Source organism: Myxine glutinosa, chromosome 12, assembly GCF_964187855.1.
Source record: "Myxine glutinosa chromosome 12, kmMyxGlut1.1, whole genome shotgun sequence".
Classification (NCBI taxonomy): domain Eukaryota; kingdom Metazoa; phylum Chordata; class Myxini; order Myxiniformes; family Myxinidae; genus Myxine; species Myxine glutinosa.
The window spans coordinates 77,933,540-77,955,603 of record NC_136272.1 but is presented as its reverse complement, the minus strand read 5'-3'; the positions used below and the strand labels follow the sequence as shown (position 1 = coordinate 77,955,603).

General features: G+C 44.9%; 1 protein-coding gene across 1 annotated transcript in view; it reads right to left on the bottom strand.

Annotated features, from left to right (window-relative positions):
* Positions 1-21,898, bottom strand: part of SLC35B1 (solute carrier family 35 member B1) — a 40,859-nt gene extending 18,961 nt beyond the window's left edge. The window contains exons 1-5 of the mRNA XM_068131933.2: positions 21,695-21,898; positions 18,362-18,465; positions 13,666-13,796; positions 13,522-13,552; positions 7,352-7,515 (exon numbers count right to left, since the gene is read on the bottom strand). Of these exons, the coding sequence (XP_067988034.1) occupies positions 7,352-7,515; positions 13,522-13,552; positions 13,666-13,796; positions 18,362-18,465; positions 21,695-21,834 (570 nt within the window). The 5' untranslated portion in view covers positions 21,835-21,898. The remainder of the gene's footprint in view (positions 1-7,351; positions 7,516-13,521; positions 13,553-13,665; positions 13,797-18,361; positions 18,466-21,694) is intronic.
* Positions 21,899-22,064: the final 166 nt, after the last annotated feature.

Here is a 22,064-nt window from a genome sequence, read left to right as displayed (position 1 = left end):
TGCCTCTAAATCTTGTGTCCCAAACCCATCCCTCTCTGTACCCACCATACCCAGTCGTACCCTGCTGCTCCTGGACTCCGTGTCCTTTCCTCCTGACAAGGTGGAAAAGTTTCTGTCAACCCTCGACTCTGATTCTGCAACTGGACCCGACGGCATCAGCCCACGGGTCCTAAAATCCTGCTCTGCCGCTCTATCTCACCCTCTCTCTGTTCTCTTCACCCTCTCTTTTGCTCAAGGTCAACTGCCATCTGCTTGGAAATCAGCCAACATCACCGCTTTGCACAAAAAAGGTGCAAAAACAGATCCTAGCAACTACAGACCAATCAGCCTTCTCCCAATTATCAGCAAAGTCATGGAATCCATCATTGCTTCGGATATGAAATCTTTCCTCTTCTCCAATGGCTTGATCTCTGATCATCAATTTGGTTTCAGACCAGGTCACTCTACTCTGGACATGCTGCTTCTGCTGTCTCAACAATGGATGGAGGCCCTCAATGCCAAACAGGAAATTAGAGCTGTCTCCCTCGACATATCACGTGCCTTCGACACGGTCTGGCACCCCGCTCTGCTCACCAAACTCTCCTCCTTTGGTATCCATGGAAATCTCCACGCATGGCTGGCGGACTTCCTCTCTAGTCGTCGTCAACGTGTGGCCCTGAATGGGTTTCTCTCATCTCCTCTTCCTGTTCAGGCTGGAGTTCCCCAAGGCAGTGTTCTGGGCCCCATGCTTTTTCTGGTCTTCATCAATGATCTCTCTGACTCTCTCGAAAATCCTCTCTATCTCTTTGCTGATGACTCCACTCTCTGCCGCTCCATTCCTCTTCCCTCAGATCGGCAGTCTGCTGCCTCCTCACTCTCTGAAGACCTGGACAAAATCACAGACTGGTCAAACAAGTGGAACATGTCTTTCAATCCTGACAAATCTCACACTCTTACTATGTCTCTCCGAAAAGATCGACTGGACAACCCTCCCATCTACTTTCTCAACAATCCTCTCCAAGAAGTTCTGTCGCTCAAGATTTTGGGTCTCACTATCTGCCATGATCTTTCTTGGGAAAACCACATTTCCAAGCTGGCCTCCAAAGCCAGTCGCCGACTGGGCATCCTCCGTCGTGCGAAGTCCTTCCTCGGCACACCTGAGCTCCTCACCACATACAAGGCTTTCATCCGCAGCTCAATGGAATACTGTTCTCCCCTATGGGCCGGTGCTCCTGCCTCACACCTAGCTCGGCTTCACGCTGTTGAAACCAAAGCTTTCAGAATTATTGGAATCTCCCGCGATGAAGCTATCTCTGAGGGCCTTTCACTCACTCACCGCAGGCAGGTAGGTGGTCTTTCTGTCTTCTACCGACTCCTCTCCGGCCTTGCACCCCCAGCTCTCTCTGTGCTCTGTCCCCCAAATATTCCTACAGGTCGCACAAGATCTGCCAGCAACCCTCTGATGGTTAAACTGCCGAAATCTCGGCTCTCTGCTCACCTTCACTCTTTCATTCCTCTTTTCTCCCGCCTCTGGAACAAACTCCCTCACTCCCGTCAATCCCACTCCTCCCTCCAGGTCTTTAAAACAGCTGTTCACCACCATCTCTTATCTTCCCCCATCCAAAACCTTGATCTTTTCTACCCCCGCTAATTCACCCCAGATCCACCTTGTTTGAAATGCCAACTTCTTTCCTGGAAGTCCTGGCAGTGTCCATATGTTTTATACCTCTCCCACCGCCCCCTTCCCATGCCCCCCCCCCAAAGCCCTCGCCCTCTCTCAGATCTCTCGATGTCTCCATGTCTCTCGGTCCCTGCTCTCAAATGTTGTGTTTGTGTCCTTCCCCCTCTCTCCCCATCTTGTCTACCGCTCCCGATGTTATATGTTTTATGTGTCGGTTTGTCTTTCTGTGTGATTAATGTTCGCTCTTTCACGAGCCTCGATCTTGTATACAAAAAAAAAAAAAAAAAAAAAAAAACTGTAAAGTTTGGTGGAGGAGGAATAATGGTCTGGGGCTGTTTTTCATGGTTCGGGCTAGGCCCCTCAGTTCCAGTGAAGGGACATCTCAACGCTACAGCATACAATGACATTCTAGACGATTGTGTGCTTCCAACTTTGTGGCAACAGTTTGGGGAAGGCCCTTTCCTGTTTCAGCATGGCAATGGCCCCATGCACAAAGCGAGGTCCACACAGAAATGGTTTGTCGAGATCGGTGTGGAAGAACTTGACTGACCTGCACAGAGCCCTGACCTCAACCCCATCGAACACCTTTGGTTTGAATTGTAACACCGCCAGCGAGCCAGGCGTAATCGCCCAACATCAGTGCCTGACCTCACTAATACTCTTGTAGCTGAATGGAAGCAAATCCCCGCAGCAATGTTCCAACATATAGTGGAAAGCCTTCTGAGAAGAGTGGACGTTGTTATCGCAGTAAAGGGGGAACCATCTGCATATTAATGCCCATGATTTTGGAATGAGATGTGTGATGTTAAGGTGTCCGCATACTTTTGGTCATGTAGTGTATTTGCTATACCGAGTGCCGTTCTAGTTTATACAGGCTTTACGGCTCATGGTGAAGCTGTGGCACAAATCACGCACATGCAGACAAACACATGAGACAACACCAGACTTGACTTTCACACAATCACAGCTGCTGAGTTTAGGGGAGGTGACGTCACTTCCCAGAGCGCTCTGGGTACCAGCGACATATCTTTATGATGTCACTTTTCTCTCTGCACTCAGTGGGGCAATGGAGGAGGAATTTCCTCCTCCCCATGCATGGCAACCTATAGGTTTTTTTTTCGTTGTGCTGAGCTGAGTGATCCTTTAAATGCTGTGAGCGTCAAGCAAGGAAGCAGCATGTATCATTTTTACAGTCTTTGGCATGACTTGCCCGGGGTTTGAACCACCGACTTCGCAGACTCAGAGCGGATGCTCTAACCAGAGCGGATGCTGGTTGCCCTCGATACTGCATTTCCATGCAATTTGGCAATCCTTGTTTGAACCGCCTGAGCCAGCTCAACCACATTTTATCCTGCCTCTTGTCAAAGTGAGGGGATGCAAGATGGGATAAGAGCCAGCCAATCAGGTGATGAGTGGGTACATTTGATTCAAACTAAAAGAGGTAGATGTAGCATTTTTCTAAAGCCATGCAACTCACCTTAGATGACCACAGAATGTATGAGCGACCCCAGGCTAGCTAATTGCACCCTCACCAATTAAACCAACGAGAGAAATACCCATGCTACGCACAGGTGGGAGGCCGGAAGCAAACAGGCAATGCAGATACGGTGAATGCTAAAGCATGGAACCAATAAATTCCACATACCTGTAGCACCTTCAGTCGCACGTCAGACATGGACAGCAAGTTTCAGCAAGTTTCATGGACAGCAAGCGTCAGACATGGAAATTGGTGATTTCAACTGTCACCATGCCAGTTGGCTGGGTGTGGGTACCTCTCTCACCAGCCATGGCTCCTCAGCAAAGGACTTCTGCGACTCACTGGGAATGACACAATCTGCCAATTTCCCGACCCAGATCTCAGTCAACGGAGCATCTTATCTTCTGGACTTGGTTATGACTAACTTCCCTGAAAATGTCTGCTGCTCTTCTTCTGCTCCAATCAGCTCATCTGATCATGAGCTTGTTAAAGTGGACATCTCTCTGACCATTCTCAGGGAGCCTCCTCAGCGTCGACGAGTCTGGCATTTCACTCAGGCCAACTGGCACAGTCTTTAAGCAGCCATCAATCATCTGGACTGGTCTCCCATCTCTGACATCAACTCATCCTGGGAATTCTTCCAAAGTAAATTGCTCTCTCTCATGCACAGATTTATCCCATCTCGTCTTCAGTTGTCATACCCTTCCTCCCGTCCATGGTACACGGAATCTTGTGGTGAGGCTGTTGCCCAGAAACAACTTGCCTTCGTCTCCTGGAACGCAAATCCAACGGAAGGAAATCTCATTTCCTTTCACAAAGCCCGAAACAAGTGTGTGTCCACCCTCAGGAAAGCCAGGAAACAATATCTCTCTGTTCTCAAAACCGAACTCTCTTATCTGTCTCCCTCTTCCAAATCCTGGTGGCGTCTGGTGAAATCTGTTTCTGGTGTTTGTTCCCCCTCCATCCCCTCCCTTACCTCAAACGGCTATACAGCTGACTCCGCACGTGAATAAGCTGAATGCCTCAACTCTGTGTTTGCCTCTAAATCTTGTGTCCCAAACCCATCCCTCTCTGTACCCAGTCGTACCCAGCTGCTCCTGGACTCTGTGTCCTTTCCTCCTGACAAGGTGGAAAAGTTTCGGTCAACCCTCGACTCTGATTCTGCAACTGGACCTGACGGTATCAGCCCACGGGTCCTAAAATCCTGTTCTTCCGCTCTTTCACTCCCTCTCTCTGTTCTCTTCACCCTCTCTTTTGCTCAAGGTCATCTGCCATCTGCTTGGAAATCAGCCAACATCACCGCTTTACACAAAAAAGGTGCAAAAACAGATCCTAGCAACTACAGACCAATCAGCCTTCTCCCAATTATCAGCAAAGTCATGGAATCCATCATTGCTTCGGATATGAAATCTTTCCTCTTCTCCAATGGCTTGATCTCTGATCATCAATTTGGTTTCAGACCAGGTCACTCTACTCTGGACATGCTGCTTCTGCTGTCTCAACAATGGATGGAGGTCCTCAATGCCAAACAGGAAATTAGAGCTGTCTCCCTCGACATATCACGTGCCTTCGATACGGTCTGGCACCCCGCTCTGCTCACCAAACTCACCTCCTTTGGTATCCATGGAAATCTCCACGCATGGCTGGTGGACTTCCTCTCTAGTCATAGTCAACGTGTGGCCCTGAATGGGTTTCTCTCATCTCCTCTTCCTGTTCAGGCTGGAGTTCCACAAGGCAGTGTTCTGGGCCCTGTGCTTTTTCTGGTCTTCATCAATGATCTCTCCGACTCTCTTGAAAATCCTCTCTATCTCTTTGCTGATGACTCCACTCTCTGCCGCTCCATTCCTCATCCCTCAGATCGGCAGTCTGCAGCCTCCTCACTCTCTGCAGACCTGGACAAAATCACAGACTGGGCAAACAAGTGGAACATGTCTTTCAATCCTGACAAATCTCACACTCTTATGATGTCTCTCCGAAAAGACCGACTGGACAACCCTCCCATCCACTTTCTGAACAATCCTCTCCAAGAAGTTCTGTCACTCAAGCTTTTGGGTCTCACCATCTGCCATGATCTTTCCTGGGAAAACCACATTTCAAATCTGGCCTCCAAAGCCAGTCGCCGACTGGGCATCCTCCGTCGTGCGAAGTCCCTCCTTGGCACACCTGAGCTCCTCACCACATACAAGGCTTTCATCCGCAGCTCAATGGAATACTGCTCTCCCCTCTGGGCTGGTGTTCCTGCCTCACACCTAGCTCGTCTTCACGCTGTTGAAACCAAAGCGTTCAGAATCATTGGAATCTCCCGTGATGAAGCTACCTCCGAGGGCCTTTCACTTACTCACCACAGGCAGGTTGGTGGTCTTTCAGTCTTCTACCGACTCCTCTCCGGCCTTGCTCCTCCAGCTCTCTCTGGGCTGTGTCCCCCAAATATTCCTACAGGTCGCACAAGATCTGCCTGCAACCATCTTATGGTTAAACTGCCAAAATCAAGACTCTCTGCTCGCCTTCACTCCTCTTTTCTCCCGCCTCTGGAACAAACTCCCTCACTCTCTTCAATCCCACTCCTCCCTCCAGGTCTTTAAAACAGCTGTTCACCACCATATTTTATCTTCCCACATCCAAAACCTTGATCTTTTAAACCCCCGCTAATTTCACCCCAAATCCACTTTTTTGAAATACCAACTTCTGTGCTGCAAGTCCTTGGTGTCCTTGTGTTTTATACTTCTCCCCCCCCCCCCCCCCCTCCCACGCCTCCTCCCCCCAAGCCCTCTCCCTCCCACACATCTGCCGATGTCCCTGCTCTCAAATGTTGTGTTTATGTGCTTCCCCTTCTATCCCCATCTTGTGTACCGCTCCCCTTTTAATATACTTTGTTTGTTTGTTTGATTTGTTTGTGTGATAAATGTTAGCTCTTTCACGAGCCTCGATTATGTATACAAAAAAAAAAAAAAAAAAAAAAAAAACAGTGAAGGACTTCCATGAAAAACGTACCTGTTCGCAAACAAACGGGTACATTCACGTGGAGAAACATCGATCGTGGGTCCGTGGCGAATCTGCATATGGCGATGGCAAAATATCAGAAATTGAAGGCTTTTTTTATTTTAAACGATTCATATAAACATCCGTTGAATCATATCACACGCAAATCATCAAAATCTAAACAGTATCTTTAGCATTTCAATAAAAGCCACATCACTGTTCATATCGGTAAATATTATTCCATCGTGTTTCAAATTGAGATCGATACACTATGATCGTGATGATCCTGATCGTGAATCGTGATCGATAATCGTGTTCACAATCGCTGTGTCGTATGTACTCCCGATACGTGTACCAAATTCCCGAAACGTGTAACTGTACCAAATCAACAGTTAAAAGGATTTTGAGCCGATAGGTGTTACGGCTTTGGCACGATTGATGGAGACAGCGATCTGTTATAACTGATCCTTCTTCATGCCGAGGTGCAGATCATCCTTCATGCCACATCCGATCGATGCAGCCGTGCAGCGATCGGTGCAGTCGTTTGTGCGGCACACGGTGCAGCGATCGGTGCAAACGTGGACTCCCACACTGCCACATCCTGCTGATACTTGCTCCCGCATGACGTTATTTTCCCGGGTGCCGCACAAACGGCTGCACCGATCGAGATTTAACGGATGTTTATATAAATCGTTTAAACGAAAAAAAGCCTTCAATTTCCGATATTTAACCTTTTCAATTGGGCCTCCCAATTGAAGCCCCGCCCATAGGGCGGGTACCGTTGCTCGGCGTAAGAAGACGTCACAATGAACGTCATGCAAACGCGAATGTTATGCGGGAGTCCAAACCTGAGAATGCTGGAGACTAAAGCTGAAATTGGGAAAACTAAATAGCCTATTTAACTCCTGGGGATCCCAGGGTTACCCACCGAAAATATCTTTGCGATCGGTTCAGCAGTTTTTACGGTACCTTCGAACAGACAGACAGACATTTGGTGAATTATAGTAAGATTAATTTGTTAAACATTTACTTAACCAACTTAACAATTAAATTTTAACCATTAAACCAAAATTTGAAAACTTATTAAACCAGAACACCAATGAATTAAACATACACCAAATGGAAACATAAGCATTTTACTTAGCTCGGATAGACAATCATCAGGTAATTCTGACAATCAAACAATAGTTTGTTAAAAAGTGGTGATAAAGGTAACACTACGTTATTTTTCTCACCAGCAGCAATTCCCCGTAGCCTAAGAGAGGCCCAGTTTCTTTCACATCTGACCCTTTCTGACCCTTGTACATGAACATGGCGACCCCGGCCACAATAAGTAACACACACACGTACTTTGTCAGGGGGTACCGCCTCTTCGTGAGCAGCACCCCCAGCGCCATCACTGGTGGGATGGAAGAGGTGGATACAGTTGAGGAAAGAGAAAGAGAAACAACATGTAAAACCAAAGTAAAATGCAATCAGTTAGCACACGACCTTACACCACAACAAACAATAGCATGATACAATTCATAGATTCAACATTTCCCCCAACCAGCAGCAGCAACTGTGCGCACAGGTTGAAGAGTTTTGAACATTGCTAAAAATTCCGGTAAAATAACTTCTCACCTCCTTCCATTAGGTCACGATGAAGAGCGCTTGGTCATCTCAGCCAATTTGCGGCCTTACCTCATCTACCAAAAGCTACACTACGACTCCAGCTGGGAATCAACACACAATGAAGTGAGTAAATGACGTGTACATCCGGGATGTTGCCATAACTGTTCTTCTGGGTCATACAGTGGGTACACTGTGGGGTCCACTGCTCCGTTTCAGCAGAACCTAGAGAGCATTCATCGGTACAGGTTTTCCATTGTTGCGTAATACACTTTGATGCAGCTTCTACTTGCGGATCATTCGATATCAACTCAACCAGAGCCGTTGCCTGATCCTCTCAGATTTTGATATAAATATTCACTTGGGAGTTTTCAGATCCGCTTAGTTAAAAACGGCAGTCATTCGTTTCTTTATATATAAAAAAAACTTCCCCCCCTTTGACATGCGACCTGGCACAGATCAACCCATTGTGAAACAGTTGCCTTGACCAGAAAAATCACAGTGGACTCGACTTTGATGCTACAATCATATGTGTAGCACCCCGTTCAACTCGTAATGAATAGGTCTTTCAAGAGAAAAAACATCAGGAGGCCCAAACTCACTTTTGGCAAGTTGCCAGACAAGGGATAAGTGACATGGTGTATTTGAACTTCAGCTCAACACTTTACCCTGTTGCAGATTGTTGTTGTTGTTAGTTGATACTATAATGTTGGTATTGCTGTAAGAACCTCAAAGACCAGTTTTCCAAATTTTGTGAAACACTTGGTTTCAAGTCCCCCCCAATGCTAATTAACCACCTATAAAATTTGAATTTTTTTGATATTTTACCAAGTATAGGCTAAAATAACACGTATGGGGCAGGAGGGGGTGAGGGACTCCAGAATTCACCCAAATTTTTTTGGGATAAATCTTGGAGATATACAAGAATGAAGCACAATATTTTAGTATCCATGGATGTTGAACTTTTGGAGTGTCATGCATTCAAAGTCACTTTGGTGAGGTTAAAGTACCTAGTCAGGTTCAGTATGTCCAGATTTAAAGTTTCGTTGGATTTTTTGGGGGATTTGGAAAACTATATATTTTTGGAAACTATATTGTATAGTCAGTCAGAAAACCAATGTTGCTATTTGCACAGACTCCTGCATGGCGGCCATCTTGGATTTTCAAAATTGCCGCCGTAGAACTAATTTTTCTCAACATCTCAGCTTCTAAATAACAGAGCTTTGATTCTAACGGCTAAACATACATTTTCAAGGGCCCCGAATCCAATGGTAACAAGTTCGATAAGCTAGACATGACCATAGAGCTCCTATGTGGCGGCCATCTTGGATTTTTCAAACTGGCCGCCGTAAAATTGATGTTTCTCAATATCTCAGATTCTAAACAACATAAAGCTTTGATTCTAACGGCTGAACATACATTTTCAAGGGCCCCGAATCCAATGGTAACAAGTTCGATAAGCTAGACATGACCATAGCGCTCCTATGTGGCGGCCATCTTGGATTTTTCAAACTGACCTGGTGCTTCACCTCCAAGCTGGAGAAGAACTGAGCAAGTTATTCTTTGCCATGGACCGGATCAAATACAAGCGGCTCTGGCCCCGATACATCGCAGACATGTATGACCTAAGAACCAATCACCCTAGGACCTGGGAAGAACTAGGAGCTGGCAATCTATCAGTAACCAAGAATGACATCCCGTTTGTATCCATTGGACCAGATCATGCATGTGAACATCTGAACAAGCTGATGAAGATTCACTCTGGACTGATTGGCATCTCTAACAATGCCAATGCTAGACAGAGATTCTTCATGGTTACACCAGAATTATCACACCTGTCAAAAGACTTCAAGAGTCAGTTTGGCCTGGAAGGTGACAAGATCACAGAACATCATGACCTTGATCCAAGTGCAGTCAAGAGGGAGCATGAAGCAATCAACAAGATCAAGGGAATCCATTTGACACTGAAGGTGACAAGCTGGACAATGTGATAACGAATGCTTACATCCCAGACGAGTATATACCACAGATCTTGAACATTGATGTCACTGGTCAGAAGTTGTATGAAGACTACGTGTCGGAGCGTATCAATGGAGATGTTAGCCTCTGGGCACCAGTCAAGATGTTCACGTCTGGGAACAAGAGAACCACAGTGAAACTCAGAGACAGGACTGTGGATCTGAAGGAGACTAAGGAACTGTACGGAAGGCTCATGGTCCTTGCCAAGTCAAAAAGAGACGTCAACCAGAAATATGCCATCGGAAATTACGAGTTCACTGTGACACCAAGAGCACTGTTCGCTCCAGATGAGACAATTCTTCCATGCACTGACAAGTCGAAGTTAATTCATCTCCTCGACAAGTTAGCAAGAGCAGAAATTCACCCCGAAGATCAGCAGCAGACACCAGCTGCAAGTGTTCTACAAGAACATCCAATGGACACAAGAACTATGGCATCCACATCTAGTAAACCTGCAAGTCGGAAGATTGCACTGGTGGATGGGATGGTACTTGTGCATAAGCTGACAAAGAAACCAGCCACTGTAGTGAAAGGCAACGATCTGGGTGAATGCTTCAATGACAGACTCATGTCTCTAACAAAAGATTGTGATGAGATCATACTGGTCTTTGACACGTACAAAAACGATTCTCTGAAGAGTGCTACCAGGGCTAAAAGAAGGCAAGGAAAGGATGCAGTACAGTATCAAGTCAGAGATGACACCAACATCAAACACATCCCAATGAGCAGATTCCTTTCTCATGACAAAACAAAGGCTGATCTGACTGACTATCTGGCAGCGAAAACTCTAGAATACAACAGTCACTCATCCAAGTTGATCATCACGTCTGCTTCAGGGCGTACTAGGAGCAACAGTGACCTGCTCTTCGAGGACAACAACCATGAAGAAGCTGACACCCTGTTGATCCACCAGGCCGTGCTGGCATATCGAACTTGTTACCATTGGATTCGGGGCCCTTGAAAATGTATGTTTAGCCATTAGAATCAAAGCTCTGTTATTTAGAAGCTGAGATATTGAGAAAAATTAGTTCTACGGCGGCAATTTTGAAAATCCAAGATGGCCGCCATACAGGAGTCTGTGCAAATAGCAACATTGGTTTTCTGACTGACTATACAATATAGTTTCCAAAAATATATAGTTTTCCAAATCCCCCAAAAATTCCAACGAAATTACATAGTGAACCTGACTAACCACACAGTCTAAAACAAACTGCCGTTTTTCTCCAATTTTGCAGTCTTGGGTTAGATATGGAATAAAAAGAGACATGAAAAATCCGAGAGTACCGGGCAAAAAAATGTCCCTTTTCTGGTTGATTGGCGTGGAATGACCCATGCTTTGTTTTAGTTCCATTTATTTTCACCTTCTTTATACTCACATTTAAATTATTTTGTTGCCTCGGCTACATAAAGTGGACGGGGGTTATGTTTTTGCCGCTGTTTGTTTGTCTGGGAGCAGGAAATTGTGAATGGATTCGGACGAAACTTGGTGTACATGTTGGGTGGGTCATAAGAATGAATCGATTCGAATTTGGTGATTATCCGGATCTGAGATTTAAAAAAAGTGATTCTTCACCATTGGGAGATGGGGCTAAAAACTATATGTTGCACGATATTTCAAAAAGTTGTGGACAGATATTATGATAAAACTAGGTGGATGAGTTGGCCTATCAGTTGGATACAAAACGTAAACTTTTCAGCCTGGTATAGGTATGCACTCTACTGAGTGCCATTCTAGTTTTATTTATTTATTTGCTTGCTTGCTTAAATTATTTATTACTAGGGCATGCCCGTACTATATATATATCTAAAATTATATCCCCCCCCCTCTATTTACATGAAATGGTTTGGTCCATGAAATGTTTTGGTCCATTCGCAACGCCAAAGCGAACGGCGAACGCTTTACATGAAATGGTTTGGTTCATGAAATGTTTTGGTCCATTCGCAACGCCAAAGCGAACGGCGAACGGCTTGCGAGTACAGTGACAATCCCCCCCCCTCTATTTACATGAAATGGTTTTAATTAGTTTTAAAACATAGTTTAACGCCAACATAGCGGCAACATAGTTTGCCAACGTGAAATAAATGAATACGCGCTCAAATGTGCCGTCCGAGGCAGAGTGTGTTCGCCACGTTCGGCACACGCGATAGCTCGCTGCTCTCTGATTGGTTGAATCGTTTTTTGGACATAGCTCGGTAACTACTTCTGCGATTAATTTAAAACCTTGAAAAGGCACATCCTCGGGTCCCCAGCAATATACCTGGCAAGTTTCAAGTATATCGGACCCGTGGTTGTCGAGAAACAGCGGTCACAGACAAACAAACACACACACAGACACACACACACACACACAGACAGACACACACACACACACACACACAGAGATTGCTGGAATTATAGATAGATTTCACTGCATATGGGGAATAGGTGTTGTTAACGATGACGTCATTGGTGCCATAATTATGACGTCATAATTCGACAAGGACAATGCTCAGTCTGATCAGTTTGAAATGTATTGAGCATGATCTATGCAACAATTATTTAGAGAATACAAATTTATGGTCATCGCTCACGAGGTCTGGCAGCCATATTGGATCAATAGTGGTTCAAATGTTTTATTTTCAACTTCATCTGAGAGACAAATGAAAATATTAAATTCGTTACACTCCAGCAATATGTTCCCCAAAATTGAGCAATATAAAAAAGGCTTTATAAAAAAGTGGCACAGAATAAAATGGAAGAAGAAAAAGAAAAAAACATGGGAGCAATACCCCTGGCGCTCACCTGGTAGAATAAACAATGTACTGCACTGACTAATGGTATTTTAAACCAATTTCAATGCTTGCTAGAAGACAGGACAGCATGTCGAGTCATACTAACATAATCATGAGGCTTTAAACAAACAAACAAAAAATACTTATTTTTGGGGTCAATGCCCCCCCCCCCCACCCCACCCTCCCTCCTACCCTATGTACCTCCTCAGACCCCAATTTTTCCAATGCCTTGAACAAACTTTTTACCATCACGGATGATGAAGGTTGTGGTGACATTTCATCAAAATTGTGTATGCAGGTTCTGAGGAAAAAAAGCAAATACCTATTTTGGGGGGCAAGCCCCCTCCCCCTCATACACCACCTTAGACCCCAAATTTTTAAATGCCATGAACAAACTTTGGTACAACATGGGTGATGAAGGTTGTGGCCAAGATTCATCAGAATTGCATGTGTAGTTTCTGAAAAGAGAGCAAACACCGATTTTCGGGGGCAACACCAACCGTGGACCCCCAAAGAAGCAGATTATTTTAATGCCGTGAACAAACTTTGGTACATCACGGGTGGTGAAGGTTGTGGTGAAGTTTCATCGAAATCGTGTGTGTAGTTTCAGAGGAAAAAGCAAATATCTATTTTGGGGGGGTCAAACCTGGATCCACTTTGACCCCGGTAGTCCTCCTTAAACCCCGATTTTTTTTTTTCAAACTCCGCGAACAAACTTTAGTCACAACACAACAAATATAATTTGTGCCAAATTTGGTCACATTCCCATCAGCAGTTTCAGAGAAGTTTCAAGTGTTTATGGACGGACGGACGGATGACGCGCCATCACATAAGGTCCCCTGAACTTCGTTACAGGTGAGGTAAAAACCAAAGAGAAAAAAAACTTCACCTTCAATGAAAAGCAAAGAATGGCACAGAACAAAGATTGCTCGATCAATAATGGTTAGCGGGATGAAACAACACAGAAAAAACATAAACATGTCACAAGGTTGAAGTTCATTACCTGGAATGGGCTTGCATGACTTTCCCAGCACCTGAGGGTAACATTTCACAATCAGAAGAGCCAATGTTGAGTCGATGTGTCCAAATCATGCCAGGATGTCACAAATGATGATAACCCTTCAAAATTGACAGCTGCATGGTGTACCTGTGTGGGGTAGTTTACAAATTGCAGGGCAGAATTGCTGGAAACCATCGCGCCGAGGTACGAGAGAGAACAGGCACCGTAGAGAGACCAAGTGGTGTGGTCAGGGCCTGGTTTAGTAATCAGGGTCATTACTGCACGTACACAGAGGGGGAAGAAGACAGACGCTTCATTATTCCCTCGTCTCACCAAGTTATTAGAGACACAAATAACCTCAAGCTCAAAAATCTGCAAAATTGATATTGAAATTTAGGAGGACATTTGACCCGTTATGCCAACACCATATTATGCAGGTAACCCTTAGCAGGAAATTTGTTTGGCTGTCAGCACACAATGGCGCCCTTTTTCAGAAGGACACCGTTGGAGAATATTTACTACTGTAACCAAAATCCAGATGTTAATCAAGGCAGGTGGCTGCACACACGTGTGTCATACTCCCTGCAGCAAATGTTCTGGCTGAAACATTGATTTGACGTACAAGTGTGCTTGGGAACATAGTTATATGTATGTCCATGTATGTATCTGTGTACCTCTTTTGGAGCATGCAGGAAGTGTAAATCTTCAGATCAAGTCACAGTAACAATAACTAGAGAGTTCAAAGAACACAATACCCCGCACAGTGTTCAGGTATACAGGAGGGTCTTGCCGTTTGCGGGGGTGATGTTCTTGAAAAACCCCGTGAACCACAAATCAGAAAACTTAGTGGGTAATGGACTTCAACTTAAAAATTTAACTGTTCCTTTAATTATCATGTTTGTGCATTGTTTTTGTGCTATTTATCTTCATGAATAAAATAATTATTAAGAACATCAAACAAAGTTTCTTTTCTTGAGTTATTAAGATCATGAAACTTACCTTCAACAATAATGATGATACACTTGATCCAATAATGCGATGGTGATGTTGATGATGGCGACGATAGACGAGTTGATGGAGATGATGATGTTGGCGGGTTTGAAGGGGTTATTGTGTTGACGGCCCATGTTAATTAGGTGACTAAATGTGGAAAATAGTTCGCCAACCCACGATTATTCGAGCGTATTGACCGCAATCAGTAAACCTTGCCTCGATAAATTAATTGCGATAGAGCGAACCCAAGAAGGGGAAACCCACCATCGGCACATCTGCCATCTGCTTGGAAATCAGCCAACATTACCGCTTCACACAAAAAAGATGCTAAAAGAGATCCTTGCAACTACAGACCAATCAGCCTGCTCCAAATCATAAGCAAGGTCATGGAATCAATCATCGCTTCTGACATGAAATCCTTCCTCTTCTCCAATGGCTTGTTCTCGAATTATCAATTTGGATTCAGACCAGGTCATTCTACTCTGGACATGCTGCTTCTGCTGTCTCAACAATGGATGGAGGTCCTCAATGCCAAACAGGAAATTAGAGCTGTCTCCCTCGACATATAATGTGCCTTCGATACGGTCTGGCACTCCGCTCTGCTCACCAAACTCTCCTCCTATGGTGTCCATGGAAATCTCTATGCATGGCTTGCGGACTTCCTCTCTGGTCGTAGTCAACGTGTGGCCCTGAATGGATTTCTCCCATCTCCGCTTCCTGTTCAGGCTGGAGTTCCCCAAGGCAGTGTTCTAGGCCCTGTGCTTTTTCTGATCTTCATCAATGATCTCTGTGCTGATGACTCCACTCTCTGCAGACCTGGATAAAATCACAAACTGGTCAAACAAGTGGAATATGTCTTTCAATCCTGACAAATCTCACTATGTCCCTCCGAAAAGACCGACTGGACAACCCTCCCATCTACTTTCTCAACAATCCTCTCCAAGAAGTTCTGTCACTCAAGCTTTTGGGTCTCTGCCCTGATCTTTCCTGGGATGACCTTTCCTGGGAAAACCACATTTCCAAGCTGGCCTCCAAAGCCAGTCGCCGACTGGGCATCCTCCGTCATGCGAAGTCCTTCCTCAGCACACCTGAGCTCCTCACCACATACAAGGCTTTCATCCGCAGCTCAATGGAATACTGCTCTCCCCTCTGGGCTGGTGGTCCTTCCTGCCTCATACCTAGCTCGGCTTCACGCTGTAGAAACCAAAGCTTTCAGAATCATTTGAATCTCCCACGATTAAGCCAACTCCGAGGGCCTTTCACTCACTCGCTGCAGGCAGGTTGGTGGTCTTTCTGTCTTCTACTGACTCCTCTCCGACATAGTTCCCCCAGCTCTGTCTGTGCTCTGTCCCCCAAATATTCCTACAGGTTGCACAAGATCTGCCAGCAACCCTCTTCTGGTGAAACTGCCAAAATAAAGACTCTCTGCTCACCTTCACTCTTTCATTCCTCTTTTCTCCCGCCTCTGGAACAAACTCCCTCACTCTCTTCAATCCCACTCCTCCCTCCAGGTCTTTAAAACAGCTGTTCACCACCATCTCTTATCTTCCCCCATCCAAAACCTTGATCTTTTCTACCCCGCTAATTCACCCCAGATCGACTTTTTTGAAATTCCAACTCCTTTCCTGGAAGTCCTTGCAGTGTCCATATGTTTTATACCTCTCCCACCTCCCCCCAAGCCCTCTCCCTCCCACAGATCTCTCGATGTCCCTGCTCTCAAATGTTGTTTGTGTCCTTCCCCCCCCCCCCCCCCCCTCTCTCCTCATCTTGTCTACCACTCCCTTTATTATATGTTTTATGTGTCGGTTTGACTTTTTGTGTGATTAATGTTAGCTCTTTCACGAGCCTCGATCTTGTACACAAAAAAAAAAGAAAAAAAGAAAAGAAAGAACAATGGCACCATCTTTTTGGATACAAAAGTCGTCAAACAGTCTGCTCTGTCTGTGGCTCATTAAATGGGAAATTCTAACAGTGCAGTTTAACCAGAATGCCCTGGGGGTACTTTTCACCTCCATAAGCGACTTGTGCAACCCAGGGAATCCAGCACAGCTTTGCTCGGCAACAGGAGGCAGTTATCATAAATTACAATTAGTTTAACTTACAATGTATTGCAGATAAAACATCATCTCAAATTGGATTCAAAAATAGCACAATATGCTTGTTTGTGCAACATAATGGTTATTACCACATGAACATGAAACAAAAAGCAGGCTTAAAGCAAGTTGTTTGCTTCCGTTTGTTCATCTGTCTGTCTGTCCGGCAGTGAAGCAAAAATGAAAATTATTCCAAACAGGAAACTTAATGTCAAACATACAACAACAGGCATCTTAAGGCCATTTTCCCTGCTAGAGCGGGCCTTGCGGGCCCCATGACAATCTTCTCCATTTTGCCCTATTTTCTGCATCTCCCCTTGTTAACCCCCTTGCCCACATTTCTTCTTCGACCATCTTTAGCCAAGTCTTTCTCGGTCTTCCCATCCTCCACTTCCTTCTACATTCATTTCCATCACTCTTCTCAACCAGTCACTTTCATCCTTCCTCAACACATGACCAAACCATCTCAACCTGTTCCTCTATACAGCATCAATCACAGGCTCTATTCCCATCATCTTTCGCAATTCATCATTTGTCTTCCTCTCTCTCAACGATACTCCGCACATCCACCGAACCATTCGCATTTCCACCCTCTCCAGCCTTCGTTGCTGCTCTACGTTCATTACCCATGTCTCGCTCCCATAAATCATAACACTTCTCACACATGCAGCATGCACCTTTCCCTTCAGCTTCAACGACACTCTCCTCCTCATCAGCACGCCACTCAGTTCCCGAAACTTCTTCCATGCACATCTCACTCTAGCAACCGTTGCCGAGTCTGATCCACCTTCTCCATTCAGCATGTCTCCGAGGTAGCAAAATGTTTTCACACCTTCCAGCTTCACACCGTCTCCAAGATCCAACTCAACATTTCCTCCATCTGCAGTTCCCTCTGTGCACACCTTACATTTGAATGTAGCTGCCACACTGGTTAATGACCCTCTCAAACCACTACATTTTTGATGAACCCACTCAGCGCACATTGTACACTGAATGGAGTTCACTCCGACACCCTTCCTGCACACAGCACAGGGCCACTTCCCAGTTCTTTCCACCTCACCACATGCTTTACCACTTGCCATCACCTTCGTTTTTCTGATATTCACCTTCAGACCTTTTGTCTCCATACATTCCGGCCACTTGTTCATCTTCTCCTTCAGTCCATCCATACTCTCCCCAATCAACACCAGATCATCTGCATACTAACTAATGTACCAGATCATACATCTGCAAAACCAGATCATACACTAATGTCAAACATAAAGGACACAAACGACAGTCGAATAACTAACGCAATGTGCGAGATAGGGTGGGTGTAAATAGACGTTGCATGAATGACGGTAAACTTCGGAAAAAAAATTATACGACCTTTAAAACCTTTATTTTATTTCAATTGAATTATATATTTTAACCCTGCAGAACACAAATGGCCTTTTTGACGCTTTCAAAACCCTTCAGTTTAGTAGTATTTGTACAAAATATTAGGCATTTTACGTCATCACGACCAATAAAATTTGCCGCTCGTAGACCCACCCATGTCCTTGTTTCTCAACGTTGCGTGGGGTGACGTGTTATATTAACTCCATAGTTACATTTTGTATCTAGTACAGTGCATCACACCTGTCAGCTGGAAATTTGGTAAATATCATACTCGTGAAAACATCAAAATCAGCCGGACGAACCAACCAATTAATATTTACAAAACAGCATTCCAAATAATTAGCTATATACTATAACTTCCCGCTCTCCCTGCGCACCCAGCTTGGCGAACGCAGCGTTGATGGCACACTGCAAGAAGACCAGCGAGGTAGCAAAGTGGAACGTCTCCATTTGTTCACCCTCACCATATTTGCCTCGCATTCTGCACACGCACACACAAAATTAAATCCGTTATGCAGCTGCAGCAATATCAACCCATGAACCAGTAGGATGAATACAACAACAACAACAACAACATGCATCTTAAGGCCATTTTCCCTGCTAGAGCGGGGGTTGGCCTTGCGGTCCCCATGACATTCTTCTCCATTTTGCCCTATTTTCTGCATCTCTCCTTGTTAACCCCCTTGCCCGCATTTCTTCTTCCACCATCTTTAGCCAAGTCTTTCTCGGTCTTCCCCATCCTCTACTTCCTTCTACATTCATTTCCATTACTCTTCTCAACCAGTCACTTTCATCCTTCCTCAACACATGACCAAACCATCTCAACCTGTTCCTCTTCACAGCATCAATCACAGGCTCTATTCCCATCATCTTTCGCAATTCATCATTTGTCTTCCTCTCTCTCAGCAACACTCCGCACATCCACCGAACCATTCGCATTTCCACCCTTTCCAGCCTTCGTTGCTGCTCTACGTTCATGACCCATGTCTCGCTCCCATAAATCGTAACACTTCTCACACATGCAGCATACACCTTTCCCTTCAGCTTCAACGACACTCCCCTCCTCATCAGCACGCCACTCAGTTCCCGAAACTTCTTCCATGCACATCTCACTCGAGCAACCGTTGCTGAGTCTGATCCACCTTCTCCCTTCAGCATGTCTCCGAGGTAGCAAAATGTTTTCACACCTTTCAGCTTCACGCCGTCTCCAAGATCCAACTCAATATTTCCTCCGTCTGCAGCTCACTCTGTGCACACCTTACATTTGAATGTAGCTGCCACACTGGTTAATGACCCTCTCAGACCGCTACATTTTTGATGAACCCACTCAGCGCACATTGTACATTGAATGGAGTTCACTCCGACACCCTTCCTGCACACAGGACATGGCCACTTCCCAGTTCTTTCCACCTCACCACATGCTTTACCACTTGCCATCACCTTCGTCTTTCCTAACCAGTAGGACGAATGACTCATACAAACAAGAGTGAGCATCTAACAATGCATTGCCTCGTTGGGGGATAGATTACAGTAGATCTGAGAATGAAAGGTCTATATTAAAGTAGATCTGCACGTTAACCAACACTGCTACACAGACAGATTGTAATGGTCTCTCCTGTCCTTTTGGGAACGGGTGAGATTAATAAAGCCAAAGGAATTGCGTAATAATTTTCATTAAGTTCCAGGAAAAAGGTGCGGACATTTTTATGTGATGCAAAAATGAAAGCATATTGTTAATGGTGGAAATGCAGGCCAAGTGGAACCGACACTGGAGTGGCATGGCAGAAATTGTGGGTTTTATCCAGCAAGCTGAAGGCAGAATTGGTGGGGATTTTGATTCAAGGCTGTTAAAAGGTGAACGTGTATCAGGAGCATCAACATGAGGCTATGCGTGGATGTCAGTAAAAACCCAGCTGACTAAACATGAACTTCAGGCAGTGAATAATATGCCTGCATTCACTACATGATACGACTACTACTACTACTACTACTACTACTATTACCACTATTACTATGCCTACTATTACCACGGTGCCTACCACTATGACTACTACCACTACTACTATGGCAACTACTGCTACTACTACTACTATGCCAAGGAAACCTGGACTATAAATGATGCACTTTGTACGGTCTCCCCACAAGATACTTTGCTCTTATTTGTATAAACTAGGGCATGCCCGTACTATATATATATATCTAAAATTATATCCCCCCCCTCTATTTACATGAAATGGTTTGGTCCAGCGAACGGCTTGCGAGTACGGTGACAATCCCCCCCCCCTCTATTTACATCCTCATCGACGATAACTAAACAATATATTATATGAATCGCACCGTACATACCTCCTTCTAGATCTTGTTCTTGTCTTGATATACTCACTCAGGCTCACTCTATCACGTCTGAGTCCTCCCAGCTCCTCCAAATGGCGCCCGCTAGCCGCTACGTAAGTCCGGAAGTGACGTCCTCATTTGACTGTCCGGAAGGTCGCAAATCGCAGTTACGATGAATCGCAAATTAGTTTTAATTAGTTTTATAATTAGTTTTAAAACATAGTTTAACGGCAACATAGTTTGCCGACGGGAAATAAATGAATACGCTCTCAAATGTGCCATCCGAGGCAGAGTGTGTTCGCCACGTTCGGCACACGTGATAGCTCGCTGCTCTCTGATTGGTTGAATCGTTTTTTGGACATAGCTCGGTAACTACTTCTGCGATTAATTTAAAACCTTGAAAAGGCACATCCTCGGGTCCCCAGCAATATACCTGGCAAGTTTCAAGTATATCGGACCGGTAGTTGTCGAGAAACAGCGGTCACAGACATACAAACAAACAAACAAACGTACAAACAAACATACACACAGAGATTAGTGGAATTATAGATAGATGTGTTATTTGGCGTTCTTTTTTTGGTGTTCTTTGGCGTTCTTTTCCCTTCCCCTTATCTGTCTTGGTAGTGCTTTCTCTTCAAAATGCTCTACCTTCTCTACTGTAGTTCAAACCATGGACTTGCAGAGATGAGGAATTGAGCGACATTAAACTGGGAACATATGTTTGCCTGAGCTTGGAATTGCATGAGCTCTGAACGCAAATCTCTATAGCCTTTCCAACAAAAGCACTACTACTATGCCAACTACTACTACCACTACTACTACTATGCCTACTACTGCTATGCGTACAACTACTACTATGCGTACAACTACTACCACTACTACTATGCCAACTACTACTACTACTGCTATGCGTACAACTACTACCACTACTACTATGACGACTACTACTACTTCCACTATTATGCCTACTACTACTATGCATACAACTACTACCACTATGCCTACTGTTACTACTACTGTGCCTACTATTACTACTATTACGCCTACTACCTCTGCCACCATTACAATGCCTAATATTACTACTACTACTACTATGCGTTCTACTACTACCACTGGCACTACCACTATTACTATGCCTACTATTAATACTACCACCTCTATGCCTACTACTACAACAACTACTACTACTACTACTAATACTATGACTACTACTACTACTACTACTAGACAGTCTACGTCACAGATGTTGAGGAGTTCACAAAGGGTGCGCAAAAAATGGTGGAGAAATCCCGTTACTAGTTAGAACCCCCCGTGACCAATGGAGGCAAAAAATAAAAAAATTAAGGGTGGTTCGAGGGACCGAGAGTAGGGCTCACATGCTTTCCTGCAGAATGCCGTAGTAAAAGTAACACACGAACACTCCGAGGAAGCATACTAGCAGCTTGGCTCCGTCACCACGTGGCATGTCCGCCCGCGCAGGCCCGGGGCCAGGTAGTACCTCAGTGGGACTCTGCATAGGGCCTACACGAGCCGCGCTGGGCGGATATACTCGCGTCCCGCCTCACGTTTCCCTCAGTCTGACCAAAACAATTGCCTGTTCGCACAGGTCAACCGTCATTGAAAAAGTGTAAATAAATCTTTAAAGATTCATGCCAGCTTTTCTTCTTTGGTCACACGTGAAATGTACGTTAAAATAAAGTAATATTTGCGATATTAAAATTCACTCCCACGTTGACGTTGACCCGC